General features: G+C 41.0%; 1 protein-coding gene across 4 annotated transcripts in view; it reads left to right on the top strand.

Moving 5' to 3' along the window:
• The window catches only part of RGMB (repulsive guidance molecule BMP co-receptor b), a 30305-nt gene extending 13242 nt beyond the window's left edge, over positions 1-17063 (top strand). For all 4 annotated transcript variants that reach the window (XM_082723846.1, XM_082723847.1, XM_082723848.1 and 1 more), the window contains one exon: positions 13696-17063. In XM_082723846.1, the coding sequence (XP_082579972.1) occupies positions 13696-14364 (669 nt within the window). In that variant the 3' untranslated portion in view covers positions 14365-17063. The remainder of the gene's footprint in view (positions 1-13695) is intronic.
• Positions 17064-26691: the final 9628 nt, after the last annotated feature.

Raw genomic sequence — 26691 nt, 5'->3', positions numbered from 1 at the left:
GAGGCAAGCTGTCCTCTGACTTAAATTCCAGCAGACAATGAGAATACTTGGTCTTTAAGTGCACTGTTGGAAAGTAATTCCCACATCTGGTGACCATGCTGTTCAGGAGCCCATGACACTGTGGTTTCACCTGCCTCTGATAGTTGTGGGGTTTTTTTCCTTCTGTTTTTTGCAGCTCTCCCCAAAACTCCCAAAAGCATCTGGAAAGTTACTGCCAAAGACCTATCTCCGTGATGATGTCACCTGTGCTGGTGAAGCACAACTAAAACCCTAAAATTTTGCAGTGCAATTTCCTTTTACCTACCCAGGGCCAAAATGAAATCTTTTAAAAATTCTAAGCAATGAAAAAATGATGGTAATAAAAATAACACTGAGGCAAAAAATACATTTGAAGTTCCCCAAAAGATCTGATTTTTTTTAATGTCTACTGCAATACTTAAAAAAAAAAACACAAAACCTTTCAGAAGATTTTTTTGTACAGGTCTCTGCTCTACTGAGCCCACAAACACGTACATAGACCAGCTGCTTGGTAACTTAGCACTGCACTTGACAGATACCGTATCGTCCTTGGGGTCAGACATTTTTAATGACCTGTGTGCTGGTGTCACTAGCTGGAAAAGCTAACCAGTGCTGTGGTAGACGATGGTCACCTGTGCTGCTGAAATTGTCTGTAAGCACTTACTCATTTCAATACCTTCAGCACTGAACTAAGTCACTGAGCCAGGGTTTGAGGCACAGTGAGGTCCTTAAGACACTACCTCAATCCTGGGAACGTGGCTCCTTGAGCAAGCAGTCTCGGGGTCCTCTTTGTGATCCCTAATTGCCCTCAGGTACCTTTCTCTCATCACAAAAAGACAAAAGGTGAGGGGAAAAATATCTAAACTGAATAAAAGAAAGTGAAGTTCTCTGCATTCAAGGGGCCATTTCTTTGTTAAGCCTTTTCCTTCATCCACAGAGCAGGCAGAGAGTTTAGGGCAGCTAGACCTGCGACACTCGGCAGTGTGACCTTAGGCCCCCCCCCATCTCCTCTCTGTCCCCCTGCCCTGGGAACCTTAGTGTGGCGCTACAGGTATACTTCCTAAAGTATAGGAAGGCCATTCGTGCTTTTAGCCATACACACACACACACACATACACACACACCACCACCACCCCCTTAGCCCCCCACCGCCCCCTATCCTGCGCCTGTCTCCCTCTCTTCAGAGGAGTCTTATGTGGTTTTCACTTTGCCAGGAGGTGTGCTCCTAAAGAGGAGGCCAGGGTTAGCTTTCTGTCTCCACGTCAGGGGCTGCGGGGCTTTCTGGCACACCTTCCCACCTCCACGGAGATCCACACCAGCTCCGGGCCATCTCCCCCACCTGTGGCTGTGAGCGGCGGCTGCAGGCCTGCAGGCCCTGGAGAGGAGAGACGAGAGGGACGGGCTTAGAACTGGCAGAGTTGGCTAAATAGGAAAGAAAAGCAGTTTTTATTTTGCGGGGTGGAGGAAACTTTTTAGGTTCCAAAGAGGACACGTGTACCTAGCTCACCTGGGCCTCAGACCGGTAACTAGGCTAGATCACCTGTGCAGATGGTTATCTCCTGTCCCACCTCTTGCGAAGTCCCTTTGCCAGCCCCTTCGTCTCCTGTGTGTCTGTTTCTGTTCACGTGCACTCTACGGATTTGTGTATGCCATGGCTCCAGAAAGTGATTTTGCGGTAAATTCTCTGATGAGATTCTGTACAGATACGTTCCTAGCAGTGTGTATTAAGATTGCCAGTCTCTCGGGCACATTTCAAGTGATTCCTTTTCCAAAGAACTTTAGGAATGCATTTACTGTACACTTAAACAATGGGAATACGTTTCAAACTTACTTTTTACAAGTGCTTTGGATACCTCTGGTTTATTTTTCTGTTTGTTTTAATGTAATCGTGTCCTTTTCCATCCCTCCAGCTTTGTCATGCCGTCCTTCAATCTCAGTAAAACAAGATGACAACTAGAAGGGGAGGTGGGGGGTTGACAGCAGGTTCCTTTATAGATCTGCTACAAAAATTTCCATACTTCCTCCTTGACTGAGAAAAATGGTTTACCTTAAATTGTTTGCATTTGGGAACGAGGTGTGTTGTTTGTCTGCACCAGGCCAGGTGACTGCAGACCTGCTGGGGGAGCGCTCCCACACGCCTTCGCATGTTACTTCTATGGCTCAGGGCTTCCAGCTCCTGGTAATCCCAGGGGCAGGAGCACCAGTGCCTATCCAAAGCGTGGGCAGAGGGCCAGGCCTGGCAGTTATCTATTTTTTAAAGTCCCTCAGTCCCAGTTTCCAGCTACTTTCTGGGAAATGGCCTGAAAATTATTATAATTATCCCTCAATCCCAGATTCCAGCTACTTTCTGGGAAATGCCTGAAAACTTGGACTGGTTGATGATAGTAGAGATCATCTAAGGAAGACTTAGATTGTTCGGTTTGTTCTTGCTTTCCCTCTCCTTCCTTCAAACTGTGTAACCCAAGGTGTTCCCTCACAACAAGACATCCTCTTTTGTGGGGTCCTAGAGGCTGAGTTGAGTCCTCCCCTCTTTACTGATGCCCCTTCGCTTGTAGTTGCTGTTCACAGCAGTATACAGGCTTGTTAACTAGTGTTCTGGACCCATTCTCTATTGGAGAATAGGGGAAAAGCCACCAGGCCTGCCTGCATTTCAAAGGCTTTCAACTGTCATTTTAAGCAATTTCTGGATCAAGGTTGGAGAAACCATCCTCCTTAAACCCCAGGCCAAGTGCATCTTCTTTGTGGCCAAGTGTTTGTCCCCCCACTATGTTTTTTAGTATCTTTATAGAGATAGTCTGAGCTACACATAGTGATCATTCTTATTTTTATCAACTAAAGACAGTGCCTCATACTACAGCGGCAGGACTGTATTGTGTATCTATGGACACTGTTCTTGGATGTTGCATTGTTACAGAGAGGGCAGTGGTGTTTTCCTTAAAATTCTAGAGCCCTGGGGCGCCTGGGTGGCTCAGTGGGTTAAACCCTCTGCCTTTGGCTCAGGTCATGATCCCAGGGTCCTGGGATCGAGCCCCACATCGGGCTCTCTGCTCAGCAGGGAGCCTGCCTCCCCCTCTCTCTCTGCCTGCCTCTCTGCCTACTTGTGATCTCTTTTGTCAAATAAATAAATAAAATCTTTTAAAAAGCCCTGTCTTTCCAGAGATCACAAACTTTCTTGCAGATACATTGCTACTAACTTTTAATGGCTAAAATTGCTCTTTCTTTTGTTATGAGTATCTGTTACATAGGAAATTCTTGCCATCTCTTTATAATAGCTCCTTATCTTGGTCTTCGTTTTTGCAAAAATGGTAACGAAACAGAAAGAGAGAGACTGATTGAGGCATATTGGGGAACAGATGGGGAAGAAGTTTGCAGTTGTAGCTTCCTGCTCAGTGTAGCCTTTTCTCTGATAAAAATGTATGATTAGGGCGCCTGGGTGGCTCAGTGGGTTAAGCCGCTGCCTTCGGCTCAGGTCATGATCTCAGGGTTCTGGGATCAAGTCCCACATCGGGCTCTCTGCTCAGCAGGGAGCCTGCTTATCCTCTCTCTCTCTGCCTACTTGTGATCTCTCTCTGTCAAATAAATAAAATCTTTTTTAAAAAAAAATGTATGATTAACTCAGCATTGCATTGGAACCCACTGTGTGTCACAGGACCCCCTGTGGGGGTGAGGGAGATACAGGGGGGATCTGTCTCCCTCTCAGTCGAAGCACAGAACAAACGTGCAGCAGTTGGTGGAGTATTGTGTGTAAAACGAGCCGTTCAGGGTTTCTTTATAGAACATTGGTAGAGTGGCTCTCGGTGTTTCTACTTAGCAAGTTGTCACCGGTGTCAAGAAAGGCTAGAGAGATGGGCTGCTGTAGCCAGCGCATAACTGTCCCCCTTCTCGCGGTCGCAGTTCACTGTTTTTATTCCCGGGATTTGGCACAGTCTCCCTTTACACTTACCACACCCTCACTTATACTGGGATTTCTGTCTTCCCAGCAGGGTCTAGAACCCTGGCTGCCACTTTTTAAAGGTTATTGGTCTTTAATACCAAAAGCTTTCTAGAATTTGACCGTCAGAGTCTCCAATTCTTAAATTCATTTTTCTGGGTCCTGTCTCATTTTTAAAACCCATGAAAGCATATTGTCAGTGACCTCCTCCCTGAATTTACTTAACTGTAGAAAGAATATTGAAACTGAAGAACAGAAGAGCAGAAGTCAGCTATAGCTATAATTCCAGGTGGTAATGTTCTTATTTTTCCCTTTTCCATTTCCTGCATAGCTCCTGTTTGTATTGAATGTAAGGTTTGAGGCCCAGGAAGTATTCATCTTTGTTTCATACAGGTTCAACAAATTTTCTGGAGGTAAAAGGATTTCCAAGTATGAGGGAGGGAAAGGGCAGGCAGAAAAAAGAGGAGAAATTATTAGCTGTACGATATATCCAAAAGTGTGAAAGATCATTTTATAAGATAAGTGGGCCTACCTTGATTATTGTTTATGCTGTACTTGTCTTTTTTTTTTTAAGATTTTATTTATTTGAGAGCATGAGAGAGAGTGAGCTGAGCATGCATGCAAGAGCGGGGGCTGGGGGGAGTACAGTGGGCGAGCAGACACTCCTCTGAGCAAGGAGCCCAATGTGGGGCTCTATCCCAGGACCACGACCTGAGCTGAGCCTAAGGCAGACGCTTAACCGAGCCCTGTGCTTTCTGTATAGGCTGCATATCACCACGGTGTCTGTATACATGTAAATACTCTTGCGTAATGATCTTTTACCATCTTCTTTAGAATGAAGAGACTTAAAGATGTTAGTAGAAACCATTTAAAATTGTATAAAGTTTATATCTGTGTATCTCCTGAGTTCTGTATTTTGAATCATGCTTCACTGTGCCACTCCCTCTGTCCCAGCTGTGGTTTAGGAGGAGGAGGAGACTTTTCAAAATATCCCCCATTTGTAAATGAAAATAACCCAACTCCTGCCTAAGCCAGGCAGGATTCCATCACTGTGCTGTGGGCCTCTGCTGCTTCTAAACAGAGCCTCGCTGCTCCACAGTTGAAACCAGAGGCACAGGCCAAGTCTGATACACAGCTGAGAGTTAGAACTGCTTTCACTGTGGCATTTCGCAGTGTCTCTCTGCCCTGCCAGATTTTCTGTGAGTCAGAATTTTGAGAGGAAGGGGCGAGAAGGAAACCTTGGATAGTTGGTACTTTTCTGTTGGCTTCAGTTAATGCTAACCAAACAGTTTCTGCCAGTGTGGAATGTGGCACGTCACAAGTTACCTACAGTAGTGAACAAGGCAAAATCTACCTTGCCCATTCCGTCTTTATTTGTTTTGACTGCAGTAGAACTTGCTCTCCCAGCGTTCTGAATTTTGTGTTCTCGTGGGTGGGGTAACCAAGGACTTTTTAAGCTGCTCAGCTTGTAGGTGATAACCAACAAGAACAGCAACACACATGCAACGTACAGACTTGCAGTGACAACACCGCACTGTTGCTTGTAGAAGGAGCTTTCGGTGAAACTGGGTCTGTGGCAAGAGGAGTTCTTTGTGTCCTAGTTAGCTGGTTATTTGGAGAGTGGGAGCCAAAAGAATGTTTGGCTAATTCTGGTGGGGTTCTTTCAGTGTTAGAACACAGTCTGTATATTGTGAGCAGATTGATAGGATAGCATTTAAACCCTAAGTTTCTCTTCTGCTCTGCATTTGCTTCTGACATGTAGGGGTCATGGTTTAATCTCTAGATCTAAAGATGTGGGAGAGTGCATCCGTCCGTGTGTCCCCCTCTGCGCTTCTGTGCTTTTGCTGCCTTCCTCTCTCCCTGCCTCAGGCCAGTGGAGACAGAGGATATTGTTTTGTAGCATTTCAGTTAACTGGCTTCTGGAAATAGAGGGTCACCGCCTCTAACCACCTCTTTGTGAATGGGCTTTTCTTTCTTTCTTTCTTTCTTTTTTTCTTTCTTTCTTTCTTTTTTTTTTTAATAGTCCTGGGAACTTGAAATTGAACCTAGAAGTTGTAGAGTGCGACTGTACTGTAAAGACCTTCAAGCCCTTTTACTTTTTAAATCACCTCTCAAAACCGAAAAATGATCAGAGGCTGTTATTTCCTAATCCCCATTGCTTCGTGCAACAGCTGTGCTGAACCAAGGCCTAGAGCTGTTTGCAAGGGGTCCCCTTCTAGGGCCTCAGGATCTGTAGCCCTGACCACCCCACACCCAGAAGGAAGATTCCCTGAAGGCACAATGTGCTGGGGCAGTCACTGCCTCCAGCCCTGGCTCTCACCTTTCCCCATACTTGTGGCCTCTGGTCTGAAGTACAGTGAGAGCTGAGGCCCAGAATACTGTCCACACATGCCTAACTTCCCATCTGGAAGTATCGGGAGTCCCTCCTGTACTTGCTGGCCTCCTTATAACACGAAGTCTGAACACAGCAAACACGTTCCATGTTGAGTCCTCTGAGTCGCTAAGACTCGAGGACTCCAGGCCCTTCCTCCTCATGGCCAGCGCAGCCTGGCTCTGGTGTGTACAAGGAAGCGGGCCCAATTTCGCTGTCTCAGAGCCTATTTATACTTCCAGCCTTCCTTGCTTTAAGTGTACAGAAATTACTCTTTGGAAGTCGACATTTTTGTGCCTCTTTCATGTATCCTCCCTGGGCCTGCTTCCCTTTCACTCTTGCATATTCTTTCCAGCCCCTGAGCTTAATGCTTCTCCCCTGGACCACCCTAGCTGCCTCAGCTGTGGGTGTCCTTCGCCTCTGCTTTGGTTTCTTCTTTCTCTGGCTGCTGCCAAGAAGCCCTCTAGCAGCCAAGGCAGCCCTTGTTCCTGCATGTATTACCTGGGGCAACACTGAAGAATAAATAAGGCTGATCCATTCCATTTCTCTGGAATCCTGGAAGTGCTCCTAGAACAGAGCTCTCTGTGCAAAGATTCTGAGGGTAGAGCAACCTAATTTGAGACGTCTTTGGAAGGTAGCAGACCCTTAAGCACTCCTTCCAGCCTGAAGAGGAATCTAGGGTAAGGTTTTTCATCTGCTGCCTTCCACTTTAGCACATATACTATCTTTGTGTTAGCATTTAACAAAATAAACTTTTCTAGGTCTGAAGTTCAGCCTTCCTGTAGGTGGATACTTGATATATACGTTAAGTCGTAATTGTAAAATTACATTTTACAAAAATGTTAGTAACCATCTGAACATTTTCCCTAAATTTGTGTGTGTGTGTGTGTGTGTGTGTGTGTGTGTAAATGCTGTTAATGTAATTTAAATGTAATTTAATTCAACATATATATACACACACACACATATATAAATGCTGTTTTTTAATTCAAGTATTCTTAATGTTCCATTAGTTTCAGGTGTACGACATAGTGATTCAGTAATTCCATACATTAAAAAATGCTTACCACAGTAAGTGTAATCACTGTTCGTAACTAGACAGTGTTGTTACAGCCTTACTGACTGTATCGACTTTGTTTACTTCTCTTCTCCAGGAGTTATTTTCTAACTGGAAGTTTGTACTTCTTAATCCCCTTTATCTCTTTCCCCCATCCATCCATCCACCCACCCACCCAGCACCAGTTTCGTCTCTCTATTTTGAGTTTGTTTTCTCGATTGCACATATAATGAAATCATGTGGTACCTCTTTCTCTGATTTACTTCACTTAGTGTAATCCCTTCTCCATCCCTCCATGTTCTTGCAAATGGCAGCACCTTATGTGTGTTTGTCCATTCTACTTGATCCGCTCTACTTCGGTAGACAACGTAGGTTGGTCCCATATTTTGTTGATTGTAAATAACGCTGAGATAAACCTAGGGATACATGTATCTCTTCGAATTAGTTTTTGTTTTCTTTGGGTAAAAGAGCAAGCAGTGGAATTACTGGGTTGTGTGATATTTCTATTTTTAATTTTTGGAGGAACTTCCATGCTGTTTCTCATAGTGACTCTGTAAAGTGGCTGCTCCAGTTCACATTCCCACCAACAGTTTCCTTTACTCTACATTCTCACCAGTACTTGTTATTTCTTGTCTTTTTGATACTCGCCCTTCTGACTGGTGTGAGGTAATCGCTCACTGTGGTTTTCATTTGCATTTACCAGATGATTAGTGATTGAACATCTTTCCACGTGTCTGTTGGCCATCTGTAGGTCTTCTCTGGAAAAATACCTATTCAGGTTCTCTGCCCATATATTTTCTTCCAGATTTTTATTTAAGTTCTAGTTAACATGGAGTGTAATTCTGGTTTTAGGAGTAGAAATCAGTAATTCATCATTTGCATATAACACCAGTGCTCCCCACAAGTACCATCCGTATTATGCATCATCTGGGGACATTATGCATCATCTGGTACACCTGAATGGCTCAGTCGGTTAAGCGTCTACATTTGACTCAGGTCATAATCCCAGGGTCCTGGGATCAAGTCCCTTGTCGGGCTCCTTGCTAGACAGGGAGCCTGCTCCTCCCTCTCGCCTTGCTTGTGTTTGTTTGCTCTTTGACAAATAAATAAAATCTTAAAAAAAAAAAAAATACCCATCATCTGTCTACCCTGTCCACCACCCACCTCCTTCTGTTAACCCTCATTCTATTCCCTATTGTTAAGAGTTTCTTAGGGTTTGCCTCCCCCTTCTCCTCTTTTTTTTTCCCCTCTTCCCACACATTCATCAGTTTTTCTTAAATTCCATGTATGAGTGAAATCATATATTTGTTTTCCTCTGACTTATTTTGCTTAGCATAACACATTCCAGCTCTATCCATGTTGCTACAGATGGCAAGATTTCATTCCTTGTTGTCTGAGTAATCCAATGTATACATACATACTACATCTTCTTTATCCATTCATTGGTCAATGGACACTTCCCATAGTTTGACTGTTGTCGATAATGATGCTGTAAGCATCGGGGTGCATGTACCCCCTTTGAATCTGTATTTTTAAATCCTTTCCTCTGCCCATTTTTAATTGGATTTATTTTGGTGCCCTTTTAGGTCTTGAAAATTATTCTCTTACCAGGTACATCATTTGCAAATACCTTCTTCCACTCAGTGGATTGCCTTTTTGTTTGTTGGTTTTCTTCACTATGCAAAACCTTTTAAGTTTGATGTAGTCCCAGTAGTTTATTTTTGCTTTTGTTTTCCTTGCCTGAAAAGACATACAGAGAAAATTGTTGGTAAGTCTAATGTTCAAGAGTTTACTGTCTGTGTTTTCTTCAAAAAGAGTTTTATGGTTTCCAGTCTCACATTTAGGTCTTTAATCCATTTTGATTTTACCTTTATAGTATAAGAAAATGGTCTATTTTCCCCAACACCATTTATTGGAGAGACTTTTTTCTCCATTGTATGTTCTTGTTCTCCTTTGTCACAGATTAATGGACCATATAAGCACGAGTTTCTTTCTGGGCTGTTCTGTTCCATATACATTTGTATCTGTTTTTGTGCCAACACCTTACTGTTTTGATTACTACCTCTTTGTACTGCATCTTGAAATCAGGGATTGTATGAAATCCTCAAAGACCCTGGATAGCTAAAACAAACTTTAGGATTATTTATTGTAGTCGGAGAAAAATGCTATTGGCATTTTGATGGAGATTGCATTTAATTTGTAGACTGCTTTGGGTAGTGTGGACATTTTAATGGTATTCTTCCAGGCCATAAGTATGTATATCTTAATTATTTGTACATCTGTTTATTTGTCCCTTAAATTTCTTTCATCATTGTTTTGTACTTTCCAGAATAGAGGTGTGTCACCTAGTCAGTTAAATGTGTTTTTAGGTATTTTATTCATTTTGATGCAATTATAAATGGGGTAATTTTCTTAATTACTCTTTAATAACTTTTTAGTAGTGTATAAAAAGGCAGCAGATATCTATTTTGTGTCCTATAACTTTACTGGATTGATTTCTTCTAATGGGGTTTTTGGTGAGGCTATATCCGTGTCTTCTGCAAATAGTGACTGTTGTACCAATTCATTACCAATTTGGAATGATTCCTTTTTCTTGTCTGATTGCTGTGGCAAAAGTAGATATCTTTATTTTATTCCCGGTCCATGTAATCAGAAAATTCAATCCCATGTGAATTTTCTCTTTGGAAGCATGTGCCCTTACTGGAGTAGTTTATTTTTTGCTCACATTTGGGGACTTAATGTAGAGGCTGGATGCCACTGACCTGTGTAAGAGTAAAAGGGGCTGTGAGCAGTGTTCTCTTAGCCTCCCAGAGGTGCCTATTTTTTCAACGTATAATTGCACCCAGAGGATTTGATGCAGTAGACATGTCAGCTAATTATATGAAATAGAATTTGTTTTCGCTTCCTTTACCTCAATCAGAATTTTAACCAGGTATTTACCAAAATTGTGTTTCCCTCTCTTCCAACCTAATTTCTGTGACTATTTCAGGTTACTTTGTTGGCCCATTTTAACCCAACAGCTGTGAGTCCCTTGATCTGGGAGTCCGGTTCTAGAATTGAAGGATTCTGGTGAATCCTCAGGTTCATATCAAACCTGGTGCGGTCCTGCACATGCAACACCAAGTAGTCTGACTACACAGTGGTAATTGTTTCTTCCAAAATACAAGCAGCACAAGTAGTTAAGTGTACAGAGTTCAGGGAATCTACTGTTTGAAAACCTATGCCCAGCACTTTGCAAAGCTGCCAAGCCCAGGGAAGCCATGTCTGTCTGTTGGCAAAGCAGTGCCTGGGTTTTCCGTCCTTGGCTACCTTGTTTTCCTTAATGCATTTTCTTTTCATGGCAGTGCCTCTAAATTTTGATTTTTCACAACAGACCTCTATCTTTCTATCACATGTGGAAAGGTTGATTTGTAGCTGGTATCTGTGTCTTCCTAATAGACCTTGTGTGGGTGGTAAAGATCTCAGGGAGTGAAGCATTAAAAATGAATGAGGAGAACTAGAGTAGTTTGTCTGAGGTAGGGGTTGAGAGGGACTTGGTGGGAAAGGTTTAACAAAAGGCATTGATGTTTTAAATGCACAGAAATGCCATCCATTAATAATAAATGGTGTGGCAGAGAAGAGATGTGCCAAAATGAGTTATTATAGCATATGGATCAGTTCACGGAAGGGGAAAGTAAGCCGCATGGCTGATGTTTCTAAATTATCTGTTTGAAAGCATTACAATACAGTTTTGAATATCCTGTTTTGCGATCAGAGCTTAAATAGAAAAAAACTTGGAATTTCCAAAAAAAATTTTTTTTTAAACCTTAATAAGAATGAACAAGTTTGGTTTTTCTGAAATTGAATTTCTGGCCCCAGCTGGCTTGAATGCCTTTTTTGAAAGCTTGAGTCGTAATTGTATGAGGAACGAAATTAAAATTACAAAATGTTTTAAGTCAGGTGCAACAGTTGCCTAGTGTTTTCTACACCTACATTGATTGTACCTCTAGATACCTCTTCAGTACACACTCAGACTAGTGGACAACTCATCTATCTCCGTGGTTGGAGATAGATCCATTATCACCCTCAGTATTTCGATGCACAGGCTAATTCTGTACGTTTATTTGCTCTGTGTGAGAATTAGTTCAGTTAGAAGAGAGACAAATTAATACCAGCTTCACTGTCTCAAGGAGAAAATGACTGCTAGAAAACTGGACAAAAATCTGTTACGTAAACTGGGATCTTTGGTCAGTGTAGATCCTGATGCAGAAGTCAAGCTTTGAGTGTTATTTAGTCTTCTGGAGGTATGGGGGTTAGTGGCACAGGCCAAGCAGAGCACAGTAATGCATGAGGTGTTTGAAATGACTCCTGAGTTGGAATTGGTGTGCTTAGTGAATGCACGGGGCTGGCTTGCCCGTTTGGGAACTAGTTTGAAAATGGATCTGTTTTATTGTCTCAACAAAACTAATTCCTCATTGTTATTCCTGAGATGAACAAAAAAAGTACTTAATTCGTGCAAATGATTTTAATCTAGTTTAAATTTAAGGTTTCTTAGCTTAGAGAGTCTTCGAATGTGAATGCTCCAGTTGAAAATGAAGACAATGATTATATGAAAAGTCTTACTCACCCTTATTGGAGTCATCTGTATTAGCTTTCAACTCTATCAGGTGCAGAATTTACTTGAATTAATCTTTTTACCTCCAAGGGAGCCTAGCTTGCCCTAAAAACACTTGTCAAACTGTCTTTAGAGCCACCAAATAAATCTATTTTATAGTCCCATTAGATAGCTCGCTCAAAATCCCATTCACTCTGGAAGGTCCTATGGTTGGATGCACAACAAATTTCCGGCAGTCATCTCTGGTACACCTCCTTTGGGTTGTTAAGAAGGTGTTGAAATCTGAGAAGGCTGGTAGTGAAATTAAATTGTGGGTCAGGGTAATTAGGAAGAGAGAAAACCAAGCATTTTCATAGTATATTGTCTGGCTCTTAGTTGCAGCTGCAAACAACGGATATGAATTTAACCAGTTGCTACAGTGCAGCTGGTTCAGATCTAGCTTTATAACTGGCTGAAGTAAAATGAAATGGCTGGAAAATTCCAGTCAAGTAACACCAGTGGGAACATGTGGAATTAAATAATGTGAGTAAACGCTGGCCTGGATGAGGAAAAAAACTTCAGACATAAACTTGAGGGTGGTGTTGAGGACTTGTCAGAGGCGTGGTGGGGGATAGTCAGGGCATTTTCTGGCCTTTTTAACAAGGGTCTATTGTTTGGATTAGTTCCCTTGGGGGAGGTAGGTTTCCTCTATCCAGGGAAATCTGTAGAGTGGCCTACCTTCTTACTTGACCGGTACTTTTTTTTTTTTTTTTTTTTGCCTTTAAGAAGAAAGAAAAGCCATTACTTCAGTTCCTGACAATAACATAAATCTCAAAATGTTCTTTCTTCCCACCTTGTGTGACCCAGAAGGCCCCGTCTGTCTTCAGTCCTCTTCCCTTCCACCACGTGTACCAGAGGATATGGAGTATTTTGGAGGTGGAACAATTACGTTGTCTTGTAATTGTTCTAAATAAGGAAGGAAAATGGGTTTACACAAGGCAAGTTTTTATAGCATCAGGTTTTTTCTGCTTAATTAGGAGAATTGAGAGTTGGCTCCAGAAAAAATTCAAGAAGTTCAAGGGCCTGGTGCTGTTTGGGGAAAACATTTGCTGTAACTAGGTTGAGGGTATTTATTCTCTGCCAGGGCCTGGGAGCTGTATTTGCCAAGTGATTTCCAAGTCACAGGGATTAGCCAGTCATGTGAGACATTTGATTAAGAGACTTAGAGAAATCTTTGCTGAGGCCCATGATTGGTGGCTGTAGATGGGATGGGCCCCCTCAACTCTGCTTTGTTCCCGAGCGTTAGTAAGAAAATTTGTAGAAGAATCTTTGTAGAAATCAAAGTTCTGATGTGGGTATATTATTAATTACATCCCTTGACGTTTCTACCTGACTTAATTGGTATTTTTCTCGGAGCTATACCACCACTCACCTGTTTGGGGAAGAAGGACACCAGATTATCAGTAAAAATCACTGTACCCCAACAACAGCACAGTTCTGTTTTAGGAAAGTAAAGAAAAAGTTTTTCGTAATGTACATCCCTCAGATTTGCATCAAATTTTTATTCTAAACCTATACGACTTTTTCTTTTTCCTTACCAGTGACCCCTTTCATTTCTGAGCCAGGAGCCCGTGGGCTGAGTGAGTTTAGAGATTCTGTCTCTGGCCATTCAGCTCCAGCTTGGCAGGCGACACCACCTCTGTCCCTGCCCGCCTGTTTCAATTTGTGTGTGTTCCTTCCCCCAGATCACCATCATCTTCAAAGCTCACCGGGAGTGTACAGATCAGAAAGTGTACCAAGCTGTGACCGATGACCTGCCGGCAGCCTTTGTGGATGGCAGCACCAGCGGCGGGGATGGCGACACCAAGAGCCTGCTTATCTTGGAGAGGGAGAGCGGCCGCTACGTGGAGATGCACGCCCGCTACATAGGGACCACGGTCTTCGTGCGGCAGCTGGGTCGCTACCTGACGCTCGCCATCCGCATGCCTGAGGACCTGGCTATGTCCTACGAGGAAAGTCAGGACCTGCAGCTGTGTGTCAACGGCTGCCCCCTGAGCGAGCGCATCGACGACGGGCAAGGCCAGGTGTCTGCCATCCTGGGGCACAGCGTGCCTCGCACCTCACTGGCACCGGCCTGGCCGGGCTACACACTGGAGGCTGCCAATGCCCAGTGCCACGAGAAGATGCCAGTGAAGGACATCTATTTCCAGTCCTGTGTCTTCGACCTGCTCACCACTGGTGATGCCAACTTCACTGCCGCCGCCCACAGTGCCTTGGAGGACGTGGAGGCGCTGCACCCGCGGAAGGAACGCTGGCACATTTTCCCCAGCGGCAGCCAGGGGACACCCCACGGACGCGGCCACTGGGCTGTCAGCCTCGGACTCCCATGCTTGATCTTCCTTGTGTTTTTGTAGGGGTCGTCTTTTGTGTTTTTTTGGGTTTTTCTTTTTGTCTATAACAGAATTTTAAAATATATATTGTCATAATATATTGAGTAAAAGAGTATATATGTATATACCATGTATATGACAGGATGTTTGTCCTGGGGCACCCACCAGATTGTACATACTGTGTTTGACTGTTTTCATGTATGTTGGAGGTAGTGTTCTTTGATTGTACTGATTTTGTTTGGCAGTTTTGTGAAATATTTTATAATGTCCCTGCCTGGGGACCTGTTAGAAAGCACTTTATTTTTTATATATTAAATATTTATGTGTGTACCTGGTTAGTACGTATAGTACATATACACAGACACCATATGCAGCGTTCCCTTCGGAGATGCCCAGTGACAGTGGTGGCAGCTGTTCCTGGCCCTTCAATCCTGCCTTTTCCCTTGGCTACTGATCTGCCACCCTGGGTGTGCGGCTTTCACTCGCCGCCTTCTGGGGGAAGCTGCGTCCTTCCTGTGAGCTAGGGGGTGTCTTTAGCCTCCTCCTGCCCTCCCTCAGTGTGGACGGACAGCCCAGTCCTATGACAGGCACTTTGGCTTTTGTGAAACAACGCATCTCCAAGGAACCTCGCCCTCCTTCCCCGCTGTCACTTCCTCAGAGGGCAGGGAGAATATCACTACAGTTTTAACGAACTAAGATCTTGTGATCTGAGCACTTACCGTATGTGGGGTTGAGCCAGACAAAACTGCTGTTCCAATAGGCCAGAACAGTCTCGAGGTAGCAATTTCACGGATAAATAAATACCAGGCATTTTGTTAGACCCCAGGAGCTCTCAGACTTTTCCTCACCCCGTGTCCCTGTTGTATCTTTCACACCTTGCTTTTCTAATTTGTGCAAGCCCACGTTCCTTGCCTTCTGGTTCTTGGTTGCTTCTGCTCAGAAGCAACCCTTGTCTGCAGCCCACCCCACCCCAGTAAACCTTCCTTAATCTCACCTTATGAACCCAGAGATCAGGCTTTGTTGGATTCTTGCTTCATATCAAGGCCCTGCCACTTCTCCTCGCCCTCCACACCACGGTCTTCGTAACAGTCGCCGATGTATCTATGCATGGTGAAATGAATAGGGTGTTAGACGACAGGAACACTGTCCTGGCCTGAACCAGGAGGCGACTAAGTGGGTGCTGGTTAATCCAGACATTCTCACTAAATCATATTGCTCCTTGGGAGGTCTTTTTATCAGATAAGCTCCCTCTTCACATCTGTAGTGAATATCCTTTAGTCAGTTGCTCATTTAATTTGGTAAAATTCCTATAAAGTATCTCCTTGCCTCTTGCCTTTCACTGTTGTCATGCTCTTGCAAAGGAAGAGCACCACCAACAAAATTCAAGAACCATGAGGCAGTGAGTTCTAGGGTAGGTCACTTTCTCTTGTATGTCTGTAAATGTTTGGTTCCAAGGAGAAAGGAGACCATTTCTACTTTAAGTGCAAGAAGAAGGTAATGAACTTTAAATACCACAGCAGTTTGGATCCAGACTGTGCTCCGTTTTAGATAGTCAGGTAATTTCTGCCTTTTGCCATGTCCCGTTCATTAGGCTTACTGCCAGAGGCCCCAACTGGCAGGAAAAGAGGATTGCAGTTTGTGAAAGTCTATTTCTTAATGAACTGAGCTATCCTCCGAACACAGGACGGAGCTGTGGGTTCATCGGTAGGCGGCAAGCCTCCGCTCGTCTTCTAGTGTATGACAGAATCACCTGGCAAGTCTGGGAAAAATCACAAAGGCATCCTGCCACTTCTTTGACGAAAATGCAACACGAGAGAACTGAAACCTACACCCGGTAATCTTTTATAAAACTGGACAGGGGCCCACCTGCCATCACCTCTAAACTGGGGCTGTTTTGGTTCATTTATGGAACCATGTGCCAGGATCAGAAGCTAGAGTTAGCTAGCAACTCTGTTATGTAATTGAATAGAACAAAGGAGGAAAAATAGAGTACTTATAACCACTATTCTTGTGCAAACAGTATGAAAGTGAAGTAAAAGCAGTAGAACTTTCTACAGTATCTGGCTTTAGAGTGTTTATGGTTAAAAAAAACCTTTGTCCTTTTCAGGGAAAGTGAAACCACCACCTCTACAGTTGGGGAAAGACACTTAGGCTGTGCGGCCATATAGAGCTGGGAAGGCCACTTAAAAGCATTCTCTATCACTACGAGTATTTATACCAGTGTATTTGGCTAGTGCCCTTTACAGCCAGTGTTCCTGCACAACATTTACAATCCCCACAGATAACTGACAAATACAGATGCTTCTCTAGAGAAGGACCAGATCGTTTTTCCGTTTCCTCTTCTATCTAGAACTTCTAGAGAAAATAGTACTTGTACATTTTACTTTTTTAAATCCTCAGCCCAGAGAGTTTCAGGTTGTATCAACACGTGGATAGGCTGTAGCTATTCAGAGGTCTCTTGGGGGAGCTTAAAATTGGGGGAAAACACTGGTTTTCACAGATGCTCCACATGGCTGTCTTTAAAAGACTCAAAACTTTCTTTTGTCCTTTTCTTCTCTTTGTTATGCTTGGAAATTCCCCGTGTGTCGAGTCTTTGCAAAGAAACCTTTAGATGTGGTTCATAGGTATATGAATAAGTATCTGTGTAAAACAGTGTGTGTGCAGTGTGTAAATACTTTAAATTATTATGCTAGAAAAATAAAGTTACATACCATGCTGTGGAATGTTTGTTCTGTGATTATAGTGACACCTGCTGGAAGAAGTGCAGAACAGGAGAAGAAAGGGAGCAAGGTTGTGTTTGTGCAAAACCCTTGGTGATGGCTCACAACCCATGATACAGCCAGCCCACATCTTTCTTAGAGTTTTTTCATTTTTAAGCTTAAAGCAATTTCAAATAAGTCACTGGCTGTGAAACTGGTCCTCTGGTATCATCTGAAATTTCTGTCTTTAGTAATAGTTTTGGTGGCTTACAGACATGAGACCTGCACTGTGGTTAAGATAGCACGGACTGCAACAACTTCCTTCTGGTGGGCAAGACTTGGGAGCAGGATTTTCTTTTGGCTTTGGGAACTTGTAAATCCCCTTTTCTTGGGTGTTCTAAAAGAGACCTCACAAGATCTCAACTTGTTCTTTGTGCAAGAAACATGCCAAACTGAAAAGGAAACCCAAACTTAAGGCAAAGAAAATCAATTATTGCTACTAGGTCAAATACTAAATGGGACAAACTCCAGCTGGAGGAAACCTACATGATCATTTCTTAAATTGAAGGTTTAATCCATACTCTTAGTGCTTATATATAGTTCAGAATAAAAAATGTCTGAAACACACAAAATCGGATGACAGTGATAAAGCCACATCACAATGAAGTCTATGCTTAGAAGTCAAAGCTTCTCTTTCAGTGTACTCTTTATGTCCAGACCCACAGCTTTTCAGGGATTGAAACTTAAGCGACTGTCCAAAAACCTAACAGAGATGTCTTTATTGTCTTAAACAGTAAACGGGGACTTTAACAAATCCTAAAAATCCTGTTACCTAATTTTTTTTTTTTTTGGTAGCCACAATATTTAGCATTTTAATGCCTAAAAGTGGACAGAGTAACAGTCTTGGATCACTGCACTCATTTCTGAACAAAGATAATTTGTCTATGGGAACAGCAGGAAAAAAAACTCAAGCAATGTCTTTGCATGTGTGGCAAGGAGCATCTCCCTGCCTCAGAGAATGTTATTAAGACATTTAAAAAAAAAAAAAAAAAAACAGTTCACGGTTCCTTGTTATCTGACTGCCTAGCTCACCATATGGTTTCTCCTTTCACTCATTTTCTGTCCTCCAAATGGAAAAGGCATATTCACAACATTATTTAAACTGTATTTTACTCTGAACTTGCTACTTTACCTCCTCCAAGTAAACAAGATGTGTGACCCTATCAACTAAATAATAGGATATACAGCCTGCTATACCCAAAATAGGAAGCATATGGTTGGAGTGCAGAAGTGTTTGTTTCTTAGGAGTAGCATGTAGGTGTACACGGAGGCTTGGGCATCTACAGCCCGGGAACATGTGCTAACAGCTCCTACACAGGTGGAACGTGCACCTTTGCCAGTTACGCTGATGTTCAAACCAAGTGAACAAACCAGTCTGGTCAACTAACATATATTAAAGTAGGTCCATCAAACTCCACAAGAAGAAAGCAACAGAGCCAAGTTTTCTAATTGAGGGTTCTTCATGGACAAAGTCCAATGAGTCCCCAACGTTTTAAAAATTAAAATAATGAAAACTCCCAACTCCAGAAAAAAGCAAACACTCTGCTACCAGATGGGTAATACCTTAGACCAAACCATACACAAATTAACCAAGCAGGAACTGCACTTGCCATAAATGACATATTTTTAAAAATGATCTCAATTACTAATATAGCAAATGTTAACAAATGCACAATTGACAGTAATACAGTAATAGTAGGAGACGTTAATAAGCCCCACTGACATCAATGGATAAATCACCCAGACAGAAAATAAGTAAGAAAACATTGGCCCTAGGTGACTCTTTAGGCCAGATGGATTTAATAGATATATATAGAACATTTTATCCTAAACTGAAAAATAGACCTATTTTTCAAGTGTACATGGAACACTCTTCAGTACAGATTACTTGGTAGGCCACAAAACAAGAATACATTCAAGAAGACTAAAATCCTATCATCTTTTCTGACCACAAAATTATGAAAGCAGAAATTATAAGATTAAGAAAAACACACACACACAAACACGTGTAGACTTAGCAATACATAACTGACCAACCAATGTGTCAGTGAAGAAATCAAAGAGGAAATCAAAAAATACCTTGAGACTAATGAAAATGGGAACACAACTTAGCAAAATCTATGTAATGCAGAAAAACCAGTTCAAAGTTCATAGTGATACAGGCTGCCTCAAGAATCAAGAAAAATTTCAAATTATCTAACTTTATGCCTTAAGGAACCAGGAAAAGAAGAGTAAAGCTCAAAGTTAGTAAAAGAAAGGAAACCATAAAGGCTAGAATAGAAGTAAAGATTTAAAAAAATAGAAATATCAATGAAACTAAAAGCTCATTAAGAAGATAAACAAAATTGATAAACCGCTAGCCAGACTCATCAAGAAAAAATAAAGGACTCAAATAAATTAAAAAAAAAAAATGAAAGAACTTATAACATACAAAGGATCATGAGGTTACTATAGTTGTTAATTACATGCCAACAAATTGAAAAATCTAGAAAAAAATCATTAACTTCTGTGAACATACAACTTTTCAAGAATGACTCGCAAAAATTTAGAAAACCTGAATAGACCCATACAAGAAATGAAGTTAAGCCACTACTTCTAAAACTCCTAACAAATAACAATTTAGGACCAGACAGCTTAACAGGTGAACTCTATAAAATATTTAGCTAAGTGTTAGTACCTATCCTCAAATTATTCCAACAAAAATTGAGTAGGAAAAAATGCTTCGCTTCTAAATTCATTTTACAAGGCCAGCATTACCCTGATACCAAAACAAGGCAAGGACACCACAAAATAGAAACTATACACCAATACCCCTGATGAACACAGATGCAAAAAAATCCTCAACATAATATTTCCAAATTCAACAATACAGTAAAAGACTCATACACCATGATCAAGTGGGATTTATCTCAGGGATGCAAGGATGGTTCAGCATTTGCAAATCAATCAACATGATAACTCCACAATAACAAAGAGGATAAACGTTTTGGTTTGTTTGTTTGTTTTTTAAGATTTTATTTGACATACAGAGATCACAAGTAGGTATAGAGGCAGGGAGAGAGAGAGAGGAGGAACCAGGCTGCCCCCTAAGCAGAGAGCCTGATGCGGAGCTTGCCCCAGGATACTGGGATCATGACCTGAGCTGAAGGCAGAGGCTTAACCTACTGAGCCACCCAGGCACCCCACAAAGAGGAGAAAAGGTCTATGATCACCTCAATAGATGAAGAAAAAGCATTTCAAAATTCAACATTCATTTGTGATAAAAACTCAACAAGTGGGTATAAAAGTAATGTACCTCAACATAATAAAGTCCATTTATGACAAGCCCACAGCTAACATCATACTAAATAATGAAGAGCTGAAAGCTTTTCCTCTAACATCAGGAGCAAGGCTAGGACACTCACTCTTGCCACCTTTATACAATGAAATACTAAAAGTTCTAGCCATAGCAATTAGACAAAAAAAGAAAGAAGAAAATAAAAAGGCATCCAAATTGCCGAGAAAAGAGAAAAAGTACATCTACTTGCATTGGTAGTCACAAGACAAATGGACAAACAGAAACTGGTTGCATTTCCAACAATAATAACAAGCTATCAGAAAAACAAATTAAGGGGCACCTGGGTGGCTCAGTAGGTTAAGCCTCTGCCTTCGGCTCAGGTCATGATCCCAGGATCCTGGAGTTGAGCCCTGCATCCGGCTCTCTGCTCGGTGGGGAGCTTGCTTCCCCCTCTCTCTGTGCCTGCCTCCCTGCCTACTTGTGATCTCTATCAAATAAAGAAATAAAATCTTAAAAGAAAGTAAAGAAAAGAAAAACAAATTAAGAAAACAATCCAATTTACAAATGCACCAAAAAGAATAAAACACATAGAAATAAAACTTAACCAAGGTGGTGAAAGACCTGAAGTCTGAAAATTATAACACAATAATGAAAGAGGTTGAAGATGATACATATACAAAAGACATTCCATGCTTATGGATAGAAAGACTACTGTCACATGTCCATCCTATTCAAAGCAATCTACAGATTCAATGCAATCACAGTTAAATACAGATAGCATTTTTCACAGAACTATATATTTCACAGAATATAATCCTGAAATTTTATGGAACCACAAAAGACCTTGAATAGCCAAAGCAATCTTGAGGAAGAAAAACAAAGCTAGAGGTCTCACAATCCCTGATTTTAAGATACACTGCAAAGCTACAGTAATCACAACCGTATGGCACTGTCACAAAAACAAACAGATACAGAGTACAAAGCCCAGAAAGAAATCCACACTTACATGGACAATTAATCTACAGCAAAGGAGGCAGAAATATATAATAGAGAAAGACAGGCTTTTCAACTAATGGTGCCAGAAAAACTGGACAGCTACCTGCAGAAGGATGAAACTGGACCACTTCCTTCCACCGCGCACAAAAATAATTTCGAAATGGATTAAGACCTGAATTTGAGACTAGAAACTATAAAACTCCTAGAAGAAAACACAAAATAATTTCTTGGACATTGGCTGTAACATTTTTCTAGATAGTCCTTCTCAAGTAAGGGAAACAAAAGCAAAAATAAACTACTGGGACTACACCATAATGAAAAACTTTTGCACGGCAATGGAAATGATCAACAAAAGGCAACTATGGAATGAGTGAAGACATTTGCAAATGATATATTCGATAAGGGATTAAAAGCCAAAATACGTAAAAAACTTGTACAGCTTGACACACACACACACACACACACACAAAGCAGTCCAATTAAAAAAAGAGCAAATCCTGTATCTGGTAAAATCTGCTACCTGCTGGAAACAAGACCATTTATTTGGCTAACTAAATGTCTCACCACAGGGAAATCCACTCTGGTAATTTACTGATATTGCAATCATGTTTTTGAAGTTTTGATGAAGTTTTGACACTTGGGGACCAACTTATCTTACAATATAGGTGGCTGCAGCAGGATTAAACCGCAGTGGTCTCTGGGGAGAAAAAACAGGCAGAGGACCTGAATAGAAATTTTTCTAAAGACATCCAGATGGACAACAGAGATGCAAAAAGATGCTCAACATCACTAACCACCAAAGAAAAAAATCACAATGGGATATCACCTTATACCTGTCACAATGGCTAAACTCAAAAAGACAAGAAATAACAAGTATTGGCAAGGTAGTGAAGAAAGAGAACACTCATGCACCACTGGTGAGAATGTAAGTTGGTCAGCCAATATGGAGGTTCCTCAAAAAATTAAAAATGGAAATACCACATGATCCAGTAATCCACTACTTGGTATTTACCGAAAAATAATGACAATGCTAACTCACAATATAGGTGCACCAATAGGTTTATTTACAACAGTCATGATATGGAAGCAACCCAAGTGTTCATCCATAGATGAATAGATAAAGAAGCCATGGTGTGTGTGTGTGTGTGTGTGTGTGTGTGTGTACAATGGAATATTACTCAGCTATAAAAAAGAACATTGTCATATTCATAACAATATGGACAAAGTAAAAAAAAAAAAAACCACCAAACTCTTAAATACAGAGAAAAAGCTGGTTTTCATAGGAGAGATGGCTAGCAGAATGGGTGAAATAGATACAGGGGCTTAAAACACTCTTCCAGTTATAAAATAAGTAGATCACAGAGATGGAAAGTACAGAATAGGGAATATAGTCAGTAATATTGTAATAACTTTGTATAGTGATAGATATTGACACTTATTATGGTAAGCACTAATGTATAGAATTGTTGAATCACTATGTTATACACATGAAACTAACATAATACTGTTAACTGTACTTAAACAAAATGAAACATGTAGATACCAAAACACAAAAATAAAGATTCATCTTAAATGGGAGAAGGAAGGAAGGAAAGGAAACAAAAGGAAGGAAAGAAGGAAGGGAAAAATAAATCCCATTTACAATTGCATCAAAAAATAAAATATCTAGGGCCAAATCTAACCATAAATGCAAAAGACCTACATGATAAAAACCGTAAGATGTTGATGAAAGAAGTTGAAAAATGACACAAATAAATACAAAGATACTCTGTGCTCATGGATTGGGAGAATATTAATAAACATTCATCCTATCCAAAGCAACCTACAGAATCAATGCAACTGAAGGCAAAATGTCAATGGTATTTTTCACAGACCTAGAACAAATAACCTTAAATTTTGTATGGAATTACAAAACACCCCAAGTAGCCAAAGCAATCTTGAGGAAGAGCAAGGTGAAGGTATCATAAACCCTGATTTCAAACTCCAGTTCAAAGCTATAGTGAGCAAAATAGTGTGGTCCTGGCATCAAAACAGACCCACAGATCAATGGAACAGTGTAGAGAGCCCAAAAATAAACCTATGTTTATATGGTTAATATATTTAAGAAAAGGGAAGCAAAAATAGACAATGGGGGAAAAAAACAGTCTTTCCAATAAATGGTCTTGGGAAAACTGGACAGCTACATGCAAAACAATGAAATGGGACCACTATCTTAAAACATAAAGAAACATAATTTCAAAGTAGATTAAAGATTTGAATGTAAGGGAGCCTGGGTGTCTCAGTTGATTAAGCAACTGCCTTCAGCTCAGATCACGATCCTGGAGTCCTGGGTTCGAGTCCTGCATTGGGCTCCCAGCTCTGCAAGGAGTCTGCTCCTCCCTCTAACCTTCTACCCTCTCACGCTCTCTCTTACTCACTGTCTCTCAAATAAATAAATAAAATCTTAAAAAAAAAAAAAAAAAAGACCTGAATGTAAGACTTGAAAGCCTACAGAGCATAACACTCCTATAAGAAAATACAGACAATTAACTCTTTGACACCAGACTTAGTAGTATCTGTTTTTTTAGAAGAATATCCTCAGGTAAGGGCAACCAAAGCTAAAATAAACAAATTAAAGTACTCAAAAGCTTTTTCCCAGTGAAGGAAACCATGAGCAAAACAAAAAGGTAACTCATTAAATGGGAGAAGATATTTGCAAATTATATTCATGATAAGGAGTTAATATGCAAAAATATACAAAGAACTCACTCAACTTATTAAACGAAAAAATTTTTAAAGGGCCACGACCTTTTCTAAAGAAGACATACAGATGGCCAACAGATAAATGAAAAGTGCCCAACATCATTGATTATCATGAACACATAAGTCAAAACCACAATGAGATCCAGCAGGACACCTATCAAATTGGCTAATACCAAAAAGACAAAAGTGTTGGCAAGGATATACAGAAAAGGGAACCTCATGCACCGTTGGTGGGAATGTAAGTTGGTGCAGCCACTATAGAACACAGTATAGAAGTTCTGCACAAAAATTACATAGAACCACTATAAGATCCAGAAATTCCACTTCTGCATATTTGAAAATAACAAAAACACAAGTTTGAAGAAATATATGCATCCCTATGTTCACTGTACCATTATTTACAATAGCCAAGATGTGGAAGCAACCCAAAGGCTCCTCAGTAGATGAAGGGATAAAGAAGAATGTAGTATATACAAACAACGGAGTATTACTCAGTCATACAAAGAGTGAAATCTTGCCACTTGTAACAACCGGTTACAAGTCCTAGTGGGTATTATACTAAATGAAGCAAATGCCATAAGGTTTCTCTTCTATGTGGAATAAAAAAAGAAGAAGGAGGGAGGAGGAGGAGGGAGGAGGGAGGAGGGAGGAGGGAGGAGGGAGGAGGGAGGAGGGAGGAGGAGGAGGAGGAGGAGGAGGAGGAGGAGGAGAAGAAGAAGAAGAAGAAGAAGAAGAAGAAGAAGAAGAAGAAGAAGAAGAAAGAAGAAAAGAAAAGAAAAGAAAAGAAAAGAAAGAAGAAAAGAAAAGAAAAGAAAAGAAAAGAAAAGAAAAGAAAAGAAAAGAAAAGAAAAGACAGACTTACAGATACAAGAAATAAATTGTTGGTTACCAGAGAGGGGAAGGAGCTGAAGGTCAGGCAAAATAGGTGAGGGGAATTTGAGAAGTACTAACTTCCAGGTATAAAGTAAATGAATCCTGGGGATGTAATATATAGCACAAGGAATAAAGTCAGTGGTATCCTTATTACTTTGTATGGTGACAGATGGTAAGTAGACTTATCATAGGAATCATTTCATAATGTAAAAATATCAAATCATTATCATGTAGACCTGAAACTCATATTGTACATCAGTCATAATAAAAATTAAATTAATTTGGCACTGCCAAGGGTAATAGTGCTTATGAAAACCCTTATGACACAAAGGGTTTTCAAAGACTTCACGGAGGAAGCAGCAAAGTAGTAATCACTAAAGGAGACAACACATTTATTTTCTAGCAAGATCTTTTGAGCTGCCAAACACCAATGTCATTAATACACTGTTGGTCACTGGTGCACTGAGAACTGCAGAAAGAGCTAATCATTTGCTAACCTTAACTACAAGGGATGAATTCTAAGCCAGAGTCACCACGTGGATGTACTTCTTCCTTCTTGGGAAGGAAGAAGAAAAAGTAGTAAAATAACTTGGGATGGCACCAAAATGAAGATTGTCAGTGTTCTGTTAAATTGGAAATTTGGTTGACATTTAGAGGTTGTGAGAGAGGTAGAAGTATTTGGGGATCTAAGAAGAAGGGTGCCGATAGCAGAGGAAGAGCTCACAAACCAGAAAGACAAATATGGAATGGATACAGATTATTTTTTAGGCCACAGGAGCATTATTATGGTCCATTTGTGTGTAAATATGTTCTACACACTACATAAAAGTAGAGCTAGAACAGACAGCATAGCATAAGGATCAAGATTATAGACTGTGGAATCATAGGGTTCAGAGTTCAAATTCACCAACTTTACTAGTTATACAGCCTTAGGTAATGCCAAACTATAGCGTCATCTTTAAAATGAAGACATTGGGGCACCTGGGTGGCTCAGTGGGTTAAAGCCTCTGGTCATGATCCCATGGTCCTGGGATCGAGCCCTGCATCAGGCTCTCTGCTTAACAGGAAGCCTGCTTCCCCCCTCTCTCTGCCTGCCTCTCTGCCTACTTGTGACCCCCCCCCCTCTCTGTCAAATAAATAAAAAATATCTTTAAAAAATAAATATATAAAATGAAGATCCTATTAGAACTTTGAACCTCAAATATTCATTGTAAGAATTAAATGTGTTACCACATCTAAAGTTCTTAGCACATTACCTAGTGCAGACCTAGCAATCAATAGGTTACTCCAAAATACACATGAGATGGAGAATTTTATGTTCATCTTTGGGAACCGGCAAACCCCTGAGCTATTCCTAGAACTAAATTTGCACTGATGCCCCCTGTGAACATTCCAGAATCCCATAAGGGAGTTGAACTCTGTACCCATGTCTCCTAAAAGAAGGAGTGAGACCAATGCAAAGGTTGGGTATACCAGGTAACTCAGGCTTGCCTCCTCATGAAATCTCAAGGCTCCTACTAGGAGAGTAATCCTGACTTGCAAACAACCATAAGCCCTGAACAGAACTTCAGGGATTAGGAGTGACCTGGAAGGACCTGGAGTAACAAGAAGGACTCTGAAGAAAATCTGCTGCCAGTGAAATTGCTGCTACAGATCTCTCACTGGTCCTGTATTCTACACCTCAGCAAGTAAGAGTCCCAGTGG

The sequence above is a fragment of the Mustela nivalis genome, assembly GCF_964662115.1.
Source record: "Mustela nivalis genome assembly, chromosome: 3".
Taxonomy (NCBI): Eukaryota; Metazoa; Chordata; class Mammalia; order Carnivora; family Mustelidae; genus Mustela; species Mustela nivalis.
This window is presented reverse-complemented; position numbering and strand designations above follow the sequence as displayed.